Here is a 14,899-nt window from a genome sequence, read left to right on the forward strand (position 1 = left end):
TATTAAATATTATTATATAAAGAAGGTTCACACAAAATTTCAAGGAAATCAGTTATATAGAACTTGAAATAATGCAGGTACCGAGTGGAAAAAACTAGTTTCGAGAAGAACGCGCTTAAAAAAGTGAGTCAAATTTCAGGCAGTCTAAGTTATTTATTAGTGCGCTAGGTACTACGTCACTAAAGTAGCTGTAGCTCTTAAAACAATTTTAATTTTTAAAAATCCTTTGGAGGATATGTTCTTAAGGGTCTAAACATTAAATATATTAAAAAAAATCGAATTTTTCAGAATTCTAGAGTAGAATACCTCCTTAAGCGCAACGCTGAAACAAGACAGCAAAATTAAAAGATACCTATGATAATGCATGAAGACGGTGCATCTTTCCCGAATTAAGTAGAAGCACTGCTAGCATTCCTAAATTTTATTCCATTTGAATTCAAAGAACAATCGATTTTTTTTCTTCTTACTATTCTGAAAAAATCACTCAAGGCTTAAGATTATTCAATCCTTATATGATTTTGTGGCACTTTAAGAAACATTTGAAGGCCCAGTAATGATTCATTTATACTGGATCTAGTTTGCCATTTGCAAATCATGGAAATTTATTACCTAGCCAGTGGATCGGAAAAAAGGAAAAATTTGTTCAACAACGACGCTATCGTAGAGACATCGTTGCAGGGAATCACTGGTCCATATTATGATTTCCTGGATTTTCCGTCCCGAGGTATGAGACTTCACCTAAAAGTTGGCGGCCTTCAAAGTCCTCTCATGTCATCTTGAAAATAAAATTGTATGTCTCTGGAATGGTATATGCATTTAGTTATTGATTCATCGTACTTTTAGTACTTTTTAACAGTACCGTTATATAGGGGTGGACGAAACTATTTCCGTTTTTATTCATTTTTTATCCACAGAGTGTTAAAGGGATGTAATTTGAGAGAATTTGGGAGTTGTAGCTTAAGTGGCGTAGGAGATATGCACATTAAAACAAATGGAGGGCGGGCCACACCTACTTTTTCACAATTTTCGGCCCGCGTGTGCCCCTTGATACTTCGATCCACTGAGCCAAAGTACAGTTCTATTTCTAAATTTGGTGCTTAGTTATTGTCTTTTATACGATTTCATTTAATTGCATTTTCTGTGTGTGGTAGGGGACCCATTTACGAGGTCCATCTTACTTTTTTGCCAAAGAACATGTGTGCCAAGCTTCGTCACGATATCTCAATTTTTACGCAAGTTCAACCTTGCACGGACGAATGGACGGAAAGACAAACCATCAACCGAATTTCAAATCGTCTCGTCGTCATGCTTACTTATATAAAAACTGATAAATTTCATGTTCCCTACTTCTTCAAGAATCGAAGCGAGATTGTCTGTATAAAATTTAAACTTAATATATCTCCACAAGAAAAAGTCTGACGTTGTGATATCACACGATTTTGATAGCCAAACGACTGGCTCAAAACATCAAAAATATCTGCTCTCTGCCATTAACTATTACGAAATATCGAAATATGGACCGAAGATTTCACTGGCCCAGAAAAAACACCAAACCGTTTTTTTTTTTTTTTTTTCACAATGAAATGGTAACTCTTGAATCTTTTCAGCTTGTTCTCGAGCTACTGCGTAGGAATAGTGTAATGAAGTGGTACAGCGAAGGCTCAAAAACGTCGAAGAGAATTTCTGCACTAGTCGCAGGACCACGCACTAAACTCAACGTGTCTATGGGAAGTTTTCAGAGCATTTTTCAAGTACAAGCCTTAGCCATACATCCGAGCGCAGAGATAAAAATGCAACGCAACTATCGCAACTAACGTACATAACATAACGTATATATAACCATAATTAGCGATAGACCTGGGGCAATATCAATTAAAACAATATCTACCCACGAGATCAGATCGCTACTAGTGTAGGAGAGTAGGGAACAACTGAATACTCTATCGGAAGATAGTGCAGTGCACCTCATCTGGGTGCACGGCTACAAAGGTGTAGACGGGAATGAACCAACTAATCAACCTCTCTATGGACAAACTAAGGTTATTTGTGACACTCTACCCTGGCCACTGTAAACTCAAGAAGTACTTATGTAACATGGGCCTAGCTTTTTGTGCAAATTTGCGGTTCTGTGACAGACTGTATGGTAGTCTGAATAAGAATGATAAAGGCCCTTGGATTCATATTTTCAAATAGGGATCACATCGGCTCACTATCACCTAGCTGTATATTAAAATTCAACAATATACCTAAAATCCTCATACATTTATCTGATAAAGATCACACAAAGTCTCAGTCTGAGTGTAGAGTGTAGAAAGTTTTTTTTTTTTCTAAACCAGTAAGCGTTAAGTACATATGCAGCTCTGCAATGTCTGCGCTTCGCAAACGAAGCATGCAAATCACAGGCGGCTAATTTTACGCAAGTTTCTCGAATAACTTCATAAACGTCATGCCGACACCTTCGCAACGTGCCACCAATCAATTGTCGCTACCGAAGCCGCGGTCGCAGTGGGAGCAACAGCCACAGCCACAGCCGCCGCCGTCATTCCTGGAATGCGTAGCATAAATTAATTGAAGGAAACGCGCCAGACGCTGTGTGGCCTGTCAGTTTTAGCGACAAAGTAAAGGAAGCGGAACAACAACAACAAGAGATGTTGAAGTGCATATACTACACGGTGTGTGTATCTATGTCTGTTTATAACTAATTAGAAAAGCAAACGAAGAGGCAAAGTGTTGCAAGTGCGCGCCTATTACGGCGAAAGTAATGCAGCAGACTGCACATTTTCAGTTACATTTGAATATACATACATACCAGTATAATATATCCGTACATAGGCATGTAGAGAAATTAAATGACAGACGCGTTTGTAAGCAATGTGCAACAAGCGCGCTAGAGAAAGAATACTAATTTGTAGGCTGCATGTGGCTAACTGAAAGTAAACAGAATAGAAGAAGAAGACAAGTGACAGACTTCAACGCAAGCAACAGTAATAACAATAATAACAGAAAATACTACATGCAACTTGACAGACAAAACACAGTCGCGCAGTCGTTATTGCAAAGGGAAAAGGTTGAAAGTGGTGTTGGAGGAACTAAAAAAATGAGAAAAAAGAAACAAGAAAAAAGTTTAACACCGGCTACTCCAAAGCTATAACTACATACAGATGAGGATTTCCTATCATAAAAAGGTGTAAAAAGATCTTTATCTCGAGTAAGATCGATCGCTAGGTCCAAGAAGAGTAGTTAACCATTATGATGCCTGTGTTGGCGGGAATTTGAACAGACTCTGCTACTTGATATCTCCTTCAGTGAATCATATCCTGCCGTCTTCTCGATCTGTTAATCCCATTCTGCGGGCGTGTGCCGCCACCTGACAGTGACCAGTTAGTATTCCGATGATTTTCCTACAGTCTTTTCTATCAACTTTTGCAGTTTTGTATCCAGGTAGCTCGTTCCATCGGATTTCGATTTTCTTTCCCATGCTTCTGTCGAGATCGTCGTTAGACAATGCATGAGTTTCCGAAGCCGTACACCATTCTTGATCTATCTCGTCCACTAATTCATTGGCTTCGATGCCCTTGTGGCCTGGAAGTTGCTAACTTCTGACAACACTTTCCACTATTGTCCTGCTTTTCAAGACACTTCTGACCGATATGCGATACGTGGTTGCTGCCTTGATTGCTGCTTGGCTCTCTACGTAGATATTGACTCTAGAATTGCCCGCAGGTAAATCAAAGGCCAGCTCTGCGTCTTTCAAATTCTGCTGCAACCAGTAGTCGCCCCTCTGATTTTGCTGCGCACTTTTCAGCGAAGAAGTCTATAGGAGGCAAGTTTAGTACCAGTGCAAGAGAGATGGATTTCTGTACGCCTCTCCACCATACTACTGCACCATAGAGCAGAGCTAGGCTAAAATAAGCTATATAGAGACATGAGAGAGGTAGAGAGATCCGAGGTTTTGCCGAGCATCTGCCTATACGCTTATAACCCATTGCTAGGTTTCCGCAACAGTTTGCTGTCAGAGACTAGCTCAAAGTACTTGGTGCGGTACGTAATAGAGAGTACCATTTATAGAAGAGAACCTCCATTTGTTTACTCTCTTGTGAACACAAGCAGATCCGTTTTCGCCGGGTTCAAACCTTCACACGCTTGCGATGCTCAGTTCTGGACTGTATTGAGAGTGGTGGTCATAATACTGCTAAGAGTCTGTAGAAAGGCTTCCGATTAACCATTGTGAAGCAAGATCAACATCTATTGCCTAGATACTATTCAGAATAGATTCCGTAGAGACGTTGTTGATCGCTCCAGAAATGTCCAGGAATGCTCCAAGAGCGTATTCCTTATGGGGTCTAATATGTGTTCCTGCATGTTTCCTCGCGAGACTTACAAACTTTTTGTTAAATCACCCTATTCCTTGTAAAAAAAACCCAAAAATCCAACAAACATAAGAAAGTATTAAGTAATTATAAAAATGCTTTAAATTTTTTTATATGACTCCGCGCCACCAAAAATGAAACAAAGTTCCGGAGTGCAATTATTACTCTCTTTTTTCGGCAAAGAAAGTGCCAACACGGCACAAGGTGGCAATGTAGGCGGCATGTCTGCCACTTTTTTGCGCAGTTTCTATTTTTTATTTTTATTTTTTTTTTGTGCTGAAATGTTAGTTTGTTTTTGTGCTTTTGCCGACATAATAGCCGCCTTGGGTCCGCCATTCAGCCAAATGGCATAATATTAATTTGCGCGCCGCACAATCCACAGGCCATAACATTCAACTAAAAAAATATATAGGCTTACATACATACAAATAAGCAAGCATATGTCTGTATATTCATGCATTGACCGGGATCTGCCTCTGTCTATTGTCGCCTTTTATAAATTGTGCATGTCCGCAAGCATATGCTGTTGCAAGTGAATATGCATACAATTATTTGCTCAGAAGTCGGCTTGACTCTCTACTTGCCTGCGCAAACATACAAACAAGCATACACATGAATTTCGCGCTTGTGGCAACGGCTTTGTTGATTGTCTATTTGTGGGCACAAACAGCAAAATATTTCTACTCCTCCATTCATTTAGGCAATTTTAGCGGTAAAGTACAGATGTTCACTTTTTGGTACGGCAAATATTCATATTGAATTTTTTTTACAGTTTTATGCAGACGGTAGTACGGTGTGTCATTTATTTTCATAGTTAACTCACACTTGAGATTCGGGATTTGTGTTATTAGCTGGAGTTTGTGATATCCGATGGCAGCGGATCGCACTTATGTAGAAGAAGCAAGCTATTTGTCAGACGATAGTTAATGAAAAAGTGAGTTTAGATAGAAGTGAAATTTCATAAAGAGCTGTAATTATACCCAGACCATCTCAGTTGTCTGTCTTAACGTCAAAAGAAGTCACATTTACATTCAAAACTTTTGGTATACAGTATAGTCTCACATAAAATTATTATTTATTAAAGAAAGTTTGATACATATTAAATATCCATGACTGTTTAGTATTACTTATTGAGACGCGGTTTCTGATTGATCCACAAATTCCTTGAAGGAATCATTTCAGTCATATTTACTCGAATCTAGCAAAGCTTTAATGTGTGTGCCTCTCTCTCTCGCCCTCTGGTCCTCTAAAATTCCTATAAGTGATTGCCGAAAGCATATCTACCCGAATCCAGAAAAACTTCAATAGCTCTCTCTTTCTCTCTCTCTTTCACTTTTCTAATATCTGTAATTATATCCACTCAAAACTTGAAAAACTTCCCTATCTATCTCTCTCTGATTTATAACGAACCAAATCCATGGATTGATGCAATGTGTGCTAAATGGCGCCGTCTTGTTGAAACCAAATGTCGGCGAGGTCACGAACTTAAATTTCAGACATCAAATAGTCGGTTGTAATGGTGCGATACGTTCTCACCGGCATCATTTTTGAAGAAATATGGGCCGATGACTATATCGACTCGAGATTTTCTGTATGAGATGGCAGCTCTTGAATTTCTTAAGATTGCTCTTCGTCTCAAATGCGACCATTTTGCTTGTTTACATACCCAATTAGGGCAAAAACGAGCCTCATCGCTGAACAGAATTTGCCTCGAAAACGCCGGATCATCTTGGAACTTTTCAAGAGCTTGATTTCTATACCGAATTTCATCCAACTGTGAACACTGTCAGCAAGTGTGCGTTTTAACTCGCCACTAGTACTGTCATATTTCCATGTCATGTTATTGATAGTGGCAATGGCATTGGTGTAATTGCAACACAAAAAATTGTAGAAACCGAACGCCTTTTGAAGTCTCATATTTTCCATGCACTCGGCAAAAATGGCATGAGCCGCCAACTATTTTCTTTTCATTCAAGAATTTCTTTTGGCCCATTTTCTTTCATAGACTCTTTTAAATTTTTTTGTTTTTTTCAAAGCGTCTACTTTTCAATGCTACTTGCTTTTCATATGATTTTTGCTTTTTTTAGAAAATACTGTTTTTCATTTCCGCTTGTAATTTATCCGCTGGCAGCACAGCAAAGACAAGGCTCTAACGTTAGCCACAAACGGGCTGCTTCGTGTAGGCGCATTTTTATAAATTAGGAAAGCGTATGAATGACTGTATGAATGGCTGCTATTAGCCGGCTGTCGCTTGTTGAGCGGTGTGCATTACACACTGCGGACGCCACAGTCAACGCCGTAATGGCACAATATGAAAAGTCTTAACATAGGCCGTGTGGCCGGCCAGTTATGGAATTTAATCAACACTATGCAAAAATGCTGGTGGAAGAGGTCAATTTGGATGTTTTGCAAGAAAGTATGATTGCTTGTTTTACATATATGTATATGTATATTCTTATATTATATATTAAAGAGTTTCTGGTATGGTGCTAGTTAGTTACCTTGTGTATTTAACTTAGAGTTCCGAAGTATGTGGGATGCCAAGTTGATAGCATGTGCGTTATTAGAATTGAAATCTACGAATTTGCTGAAGTGAAATTTTTTAAACAGAAAATATATGTTAAACCCTCTTTTAAACTATTAAACTATAAGAGATTAATGCAGAGTTAAGTGTATGAAAGTAATGAAATGTTTAAGCAATTTCAGTCAAACTCCGTGGGAATATTACATTTCACTATTTGCGCGAGGGAATGAGTGCTATTAGCTACTAATCCCATCCACGATAAACTTGCTTTAGAATGTGGGTAAATAAGAAATGTCATATATCACTACTTTTTTCTCTGATTTGAACTGAACTTCTTAACTCTGATTCCGACGATATTGAATATCTTCAATATCTATCCTTTCAGATATGCGGTATAAGTACCGATTAATTAAATATATCGTAATAATATTGTATAGCACCGATCTGTCACTGGGAATGAAAAATTTATTTATTTTAAGAAGCCTAAATGGAGAAATTCGGGACGACCATTAACATCAACTGCAAAAATAGAATGATTCGGTAAGAAGGCAACGATCTGTGCTTGCTGGGATCAGAAGGGTATGGTATATCATGTGCTCCTAAAAGCTGGTGAAATTATTAATACTAATCGCTACGGAGAATAAATGATAAATTGATCGAAAAACGATCAGAATGGGCCAGAAGACACGGCAAAGTAATTTTGTTACACGTCAATGCAAATGCAAACAAAGCAAAAACTCGTTTCAGGATATAATCAAAGTAATTGTTATCTACTGTTTAGGATATATTTTAAGCTAACTTCAACATGGTGTCAAACTGATCGGAAAGAAAAGAATTAACCATCCAAAATTAAATAGTTTTATTTACCAGGCAGTATAAATTTCCTGATGTCCCTCTCTCCACACTCGAACCGTTGCACCTTCCTCTTATTGATAAAGTCGAGTAACAAGAGCTTACCCTTTACAAGATCGGTTGCCATATACTTCTATAGAGAAGCTGTTCTGACGAGATAGGTCATTACATCAAATGTGATATTTTGACTCTATGAAAACCTGTACAACCAGCAATGTTTTATAGAAGCAAGTGTATAGTTGCGAAGCTCACTCAAAAAATCTGGGTACAGAAAAGAATTCAAACTGCAACATTCTGAAATCCTTCGCTTCGTGGTCTGGATCGCTGAAAACTTAAATCAATGTGTCGAATATTATACTCTTGATAGATTTTCCTCTGCTCACATACAGATGCTGTCACTTGTAGGTGGAGTAAAGTCACTGGAGAAGAGGAGCAGGGTAGTTTTTCACGGATGCGGTTTTTCACGGAGCTTATTGTTAGTCAAGGAATGTCTGTTCCCAGTGCCTGGTCATAGCGGAGTAGCAATCGATTTCATCGAGTTGGAAATCAGCGAAGACCCGTACTCTTACGCTCTAGCGCTGGACTCATAGACTTTTCGTGAACTTAGTAGGTGTTGTCTAACAACAACATCCTGTGCAACTGCGAGATACTTCTGGCTAGTGTAAAGCACAGGAAATCCACTAAACTACTTGGTTACAATATGATATATCTTCATACAATTTTAGCAGTTCTTACTGAACGTTGTCCAATAGCAGTACATGTGGTAAGGAATCTAATCGGAAATTGTATGGAAGAACGTTGATGGGAACATATAGGCAATTATCAAGTTTTTGACTGAGACTGAAATCTCACGGCAGTCATATATTCGATGAACCTGAGGAAGTGGTCGGCATTGATCTTAGCTTCTTAACAAATTTGTGGCAGATATAACGCGTTTCGTAGACTCTTGAGAGTACTTATGATCAGTACTTTGAAGTACTTAGGTTCAACTGAATTGGAGTTCTTAGCTGGCTAAGTTGTTCTGATTTTGAGCCAACATTTTAATCTATCTTCTGTGTTGCAGGTAATACTACAATTGACAAAAAAAGTTTGTTCTTCACGATCTTGATACTGTGAGTTAAACGAGTTATATACGAAAACAATTAGAGTACTCCACACAAAAAGCTTTGCTTCATTGCATATAACATTGCAAAGAAAGATTAAACTGAAGAAATTCCAGCAAAGTTGAATATTCCCGAAATATGATTTCAAAACTTGTAATTCAGTAAAGCTTTTGTTAGTTATGTTATTATCGATACTTATACCGTATTATAGATAAAACGTTATAAAGTGTCGAAATGAGATCTCTTTTAAGATCGACAATTTAACCCCGCCTAACCTAACCTATTATTATCGATTGCTTATACACTTATCTGTGCAAAATATTCAGTTCATTATAGTATTCTTTCTCTCTCTCCCTTTCTTTTCCTTTTCAGCCATTCACATGCAACATGGCGCAGTAATCACATAACAACAATTCGAAGCGCTTTAGACTAAAATAAGCTACTCGTGTTAAGCGTTTTGCATACCACACGCCCACCTTAATATACCAATACACAATCTAATTAAATTAATTCGACATTTGTGCAAAGTTCACGCTGAAAATCAACGAACGAATTGCTATTGCATACTTACTAGTTGCCAGTTAAAACGTTATGCCGCTAGCGTGCCGTTATTTTAAATGTTACTGCAACCGTTCAAGCGAAAACTACGTGCAGGTCTGGGACGACAACAACAGCAACAACAAGAGAAACAACTGAGGTAGCCGTAACAAAAATATACGCAACATTGACTTTGGCCTCGGACAGCGGGGACAGCAACTACAAAAATAACAATAACAACACAAATAATAGCAACAACAAACGCAATAAAAGTTGCACTAACAACAAAATAATGAAATCAGCAAAAACCAATAACAACAACAACTAAGCAATCAACCTTTCGCATTCGTTCATGCCACATTCAATATACAAAAACAATTGGGTGGCAACCTTTTTGCTGGACAACTAACTACAAAGTGTGCGCGCATAAAAACGCCAAATAGGGAAGGTGGCGCAAAAACAAAAACAAAAACAAACTAAAGTTCAGCGAACAGTGAATGAGGAAAGTCAAACGAAAACGGAAAATATCATAATATGGCTACAATAAAAATTCGACAATTGAATTCATTTAAATTGCAACAGCAGCAGCAGCTGCAGGAGGAGTTGCCGAAAGCCAAGTGCCGCGGCGCAATCGCTTTGCTGTTTAGCCGTTGTACGTATTGCGCAACAAATTATTTGAAAAGTTATTGCCGCATTAAGCGTCATGGTGTTAATAAAAATAAAACTTTATGTTGGCTGACATTGACTTTGATTTTATTGAGCTGCAGCAGTTGGCATGGACGGCGCGGCGAACGTGGTGGCGGCGGTGGCGGTGCGTTCTGTTATGCGCTCGATATCGGTAAGTGCTAAGTAAATTTACATAAATACACACAAACATACTGAAATACCCTTCACGATTGCAAAATATGAATAACAAGCGCTTGATTTGGATCGGTTAGTTTGTAAGGCACCTATATGCTATAGTAGTTCCATCTAAACCATTTCTTTGGAGAATAAAATACTAGCTTAGGAAATAACCCGTGATAAATTTCGTGAAGATATCTCGTTAAATAGAAAGTTTTCTATGCAAGAGTTTGATTTTGATAGGCCAGTTTGTATGGCAGCTATAGGCTATAATAGCTCGCTCTGCAGAATATCTTAGGAGATTGCATTATTACTTTAGACAAGAATTCATGCTAAATTTTGTGAAGATATCTCGTCAACTATCAAAGTTTTCCATATAATACTTTTATTTTGGCTGGCCAGTTTATATGGCAGCTATATGCTAAAGTAGTCCGATTTAAGTAATTTCTTCGCAGATTGTGCTACTATTGTAGATAATAATCTGTGCCAAATTTTGTGAAGATATCTCATCACATACACAATTTTTCCATACAATAATTTGATTTTGATAGATCAATTTGTATGGCAGCTATATACTATCGTGGTCCGATATCGGCGGTTCCAACACACAAGCAGCTTCTTAACGGAAAAATGACGTGAGCAAAATATCAGTTCGATATCTCAATAAATGAAGGACAAGTTCGCGTATATACAGACAGACGTAAATTAAGGCTAAATCGACTTATCTCGCCATGCTGATTATTTATATATGTACATACATATACATACATATATTATTTTTTCTGAGTATAGTCTCCGACATTAAGGGTGCTACAAACTTCATTGCAATCTATGCAGGGTATAAAAATACATACCAATAGCCGCGTATCGCCCATACGCCAATCCCCTTCTGACTTTGCAAATATTTGCGTTTAATTGCTGCCTTTTTGTGCGCAATTTTATTGCTACTGCCGCTATTTTGTAGCAATTTTTAGAGCCATCAGGTGCACGCTCCGCATACAATGGTGGCAACATTTTATGCAACATTTCAATTGCCAACAAATTGTATTCAAATTGCATATAATAACTTCGATACTTTCGGCGCTTATAGCTGCAAGTTTATGTTGAAGTTTTGTAGCTGTTTTGTGTTTATTTAATTACATAATCAATTACCTGGTAATTGGAAGTGAATGATGTGTGATGATCTCAATTGGCGTATAAAATATGTTAGGTGGTGTGAAAGAGGCAGTGGTAAAGTTTGCACAAGTGAATGTATAAATAATTCAGTTTGGTGCAAGTGGAGCTCAAAATGCAAAAGTTTCAACCAAATTTTGTTCTGAATAAAATAAAGTCAATGTATTTGAAACAATCTGTTTTATGCCTTTAATATCAAATTTCAAAAACAATGTATGGTTCTAGTTCACATCGCCTCTTGCTTCGGCAACTGCTAGTCGTTGATACGTCATATAGGCTGAAGAGCTCCTCTCTTCATAAAACAAAAATTGTGTGTTTTTTCTTAATCCTTTCGATCCGAGAAGCCTTTGAAGTAAATAAAACATATTTCGCATAATCAATACGCGTACAAATGAACACGTGTTTACTATTTAAAATGCCATCAAATACTGTTAATAATAGTATAAGCTACGAAATGGGACAAATTTAACTCTTTTTATTATTTTTTATGCTAGGCATCTTTCAAAAATACACCAGAACACATACGTTCCGGTTCGAAAGGGTTAAACGCCGTTAGTAATTCAAAATTATTGAAGGAAAGATTTTGTCGTCTCAAATAGGTTTATTGCTTTCGATGCGCAACTGATCTGTGCGGAGCCTATCAGAACACTTACGAATGATTGCTTGCTCTGAGTTAGACCTTCAAAATTCAGTCGCGATTGGCAGATGGGAATTCGATCGTGCGATACATCAACTTTGCTTTTGTATCCAGCTATGCACCATATACATATGTCTTATTATTAGCTGGCGTAGACACCGCTTATGCGGATATAGCCTACTTTACGAGAAGAACAGCGCGCCAGTCGTTCTCCCTTTTCGCTGTTTGCCACTAATTGGATATTCCAAGTAAAGCCAGGTTCTTCTACTTCCACTTCCCTCGGCGTGTACTACGAATACTCTCAGAACTCCTGTGGTTTCATCCATTCGAACAACATGACCCAGCCAACGTAGTCGCAGTCTCTTAATTGGCTGAACTATGACAATGCCGTTGTATCGTATGTAGCTCATCGTTCCATCGAATGCGATATTTGCCGTGGCCAACGCGCAAATGACCATAAATCTCTCGCAGAACTTTTCTCTCGAAAACTCGTAATCCTGACTCATCAGATGTTGTCACAACCTCTGCACCATATAGCAGGACGAGTATCATGAGTGACTTGTAGAGTTTGTTCTTTGTTCGTCGAAAGAGGAGTTTACTTTTCAATTGGCAAAAGCTATTCTGCGTTGGTTCTCGAGACTGATGTTGTTGTTGGTATTAGTGCAGTACCTTCTTCATGCAGCTTTGCAGCTCGAATTATTTTCTTAAGGAGTACATTGTAGAAGTCACATGTTGAGAGTCGCCTAATGTGAAACCTTTGTCGGTATCGAACGGCTCGGAAAGGTTTTCCCGCTACTGACGGAGCTTTTGGTATTGGTCGAGTACCAAGTTCAGACATAGCGGCATAAAGCTAGCTCCTTTTTGTGCTGTCAAAAGCATCTTTGAAATCGAAGAAGAGGTGTCTGTGACGATACTCTTTTCACGGGTCTTTTCTATGATTTAGCGCGTGGTATATACGTTTGTAGAGCGGAAGCGTTTTTGACACCACAATTACCGGAGCGGAATGAGTGAAACCAAAAATAGAGTACCAGATTTGTACAAAAAAAAAAAACATTTCCTTTGTCGAAGGAAAACGGAAAAATGTGGGGAATTTTCTCTTGAGGATTTCATCTTTGAAGTAGTCTCCCATAACCACAACCACAAACCTGCCTGGAAATTTGTTTTTTAGTAGAAAACTTTACGTTTCAAATGTCATATAGCGAAACCGAAACATGATTATAGGTATAAGTAATATGAGCTAAAATTTATAAACAAATCCCTTGTAATAAAAATATATATCTTTGTAAGTAACCTATACACGTTCTGATATACTTTTATAGTATTTAGAAAACAGGAAAGTTTAGCAATAGCCTTAAGATCCTTGTCACTTTATTACATATATATGTATGTATATTTTTGCCTTAGTTATTGAATATTCGGAAATTTTGAAATATTGGAAATTTTGAGAAAAAATAAATTTATCAAAATTAAAATATTTAAAAAATTTTAAATGGATTATAATGTACTTATGAAAGTGTTGTACACAATAACATAACACAAATTCAATTGTATGCACATTTGAGGAGAAAGTGCTGATATTCCCTTAGTATTACACAAGCATTAGCCGCTAACTCGTTGACCTACTTCCCACATAAATCTCCAAGGCACACAAGCAGACCGCCCAATGACATCAAAGGGGAGGAAAACGAGGACGCACAGCGGCCGAAAAAGACTAAATTGATTTTCATAATTAAATATAATTCATTACCAGCAATCTGTCATGCACAGCGTTCATCAATATGCAATACAGCTGGGAACTGTACCAAACAGACAGATGCGCATTTGTATGTTGATATGTATATTTGTGTGTGTGATTTGAAAGCAACGCGCGGACAACAGTTTGCTAAGTTGGGGCCAAATGAATGATGAAAAGTTGGAAAACCAGCCAAATGCTATACTTGTACATATATATGTTGTTTTGTAAGTGTATGACTGAGTGATTGCAATAATTGTATTTATTTGTTTATATATACGAGTATGAGTGCATGTATTTATCTAATTATTTGTTTGTTTGTGCGCTATATAAGCATATAATTAAGTAATTGCGTTTTGTAAATGAGTTTTTCGGCTTGTACTTCAACACATACACGCAAACATACACACAGCCTTTTGCGGCCTTTCAGTAAACTTGTTTATTTTGTATTTATGATTTTACGTGCTTGCAAGGGGGCTTGCCTTGGCACCCCAGTCAGACGAGAAGATGTTGATTAAGTGGGCTGCTGACGGCCAGCAGATTTTCTTATTTCAATTTTTGTTCTTCAATGGTTTTTTTTATTTCAAAAACAAAAAATGTTTTCAACACAGCGCCGTATGACCACTAAGATGGTGCGTAGTTTTAATATCCTGAACATGATTTTAGTTTTCTAAGAAGTTTAAAAATCCTTAAGAAAACATCAGAGACCCTACATATACATATACATATATCTTTATATACAAAATAATAATTAATATTAACATCTCAGTCGATTTAGCTATATCTTTTTGTCTATCGCCAAACCCTACATCTGTATATACTGAAACTAGAGTGTCAGTTTTTGGGATATCGGCCTGAAATTCCTCACACGCCCAACTTTTTTCAATAATATGGTCATTTGTCGTAATTGTTGATATCGGACTACCATAACATATAGTTACCATATAAACATATCGGGTAAAATACAGTCGTTGTATAGAAAGCTTTTTTACTTGACAAGATATTCTCATGAAATTTGGCTCAAATAATTTTCTGAGGTAAGAGTATAATCTCTGAAGAAATTGTGCAGATTGAACTACCACAGCACATAGCCGCCATACAAACTGATGAATCAAAATCCAGGCGTTG

The 14,899-nt window shown here is 37.5% G+C and overlaps 1 protein-coding gene across 3 annotated transcripts in view; it reads left to right on the plus strand.

The window, feature by feature from the left end:
• LOC108971170 (discoidin domain-containing receptor 2) overlaps positions 1 to 14,899 on the plus strand; it is a 439,012-nt gene that overhangs the window by 28,090 nt on the left and 396,023 nt on the right. For all 3 annotated transcript variants that reach the window (XM_018937053.1, XM_018937061.1, XM_018937070.1), the window contains exon 2: positions 9,222 to 10,224. In XM_018937053.1, coding sequence (XP_018792598.1) covers positions 9,921 to 10,224 — 304 coding nt within the window. In that variant the 5' untranslated portion in view covers positions 9,222 to 9,920. The remainder of the gene's footprint in view (positions 1 to 9,221; positions 10,225 to 14,899) is intronic.

Source organism: Bactrocera latifrons, unplaced genomic scaffold (genome assembly GCF_001853355.1).
Source record: "Bactrocera latifrons isolate USDA-ARS-PBARC rearing strain unplaced genomic scaffold, ASM185335v1 scaffold_108, whole genome shotgun sequence".
NCBI classification, from domain to species: Eukaryota; Metazoa; Arthropoda; class Insecta; order Diptera; family Tephritidae; genus Bactrocera; species Bactrocera latifrons.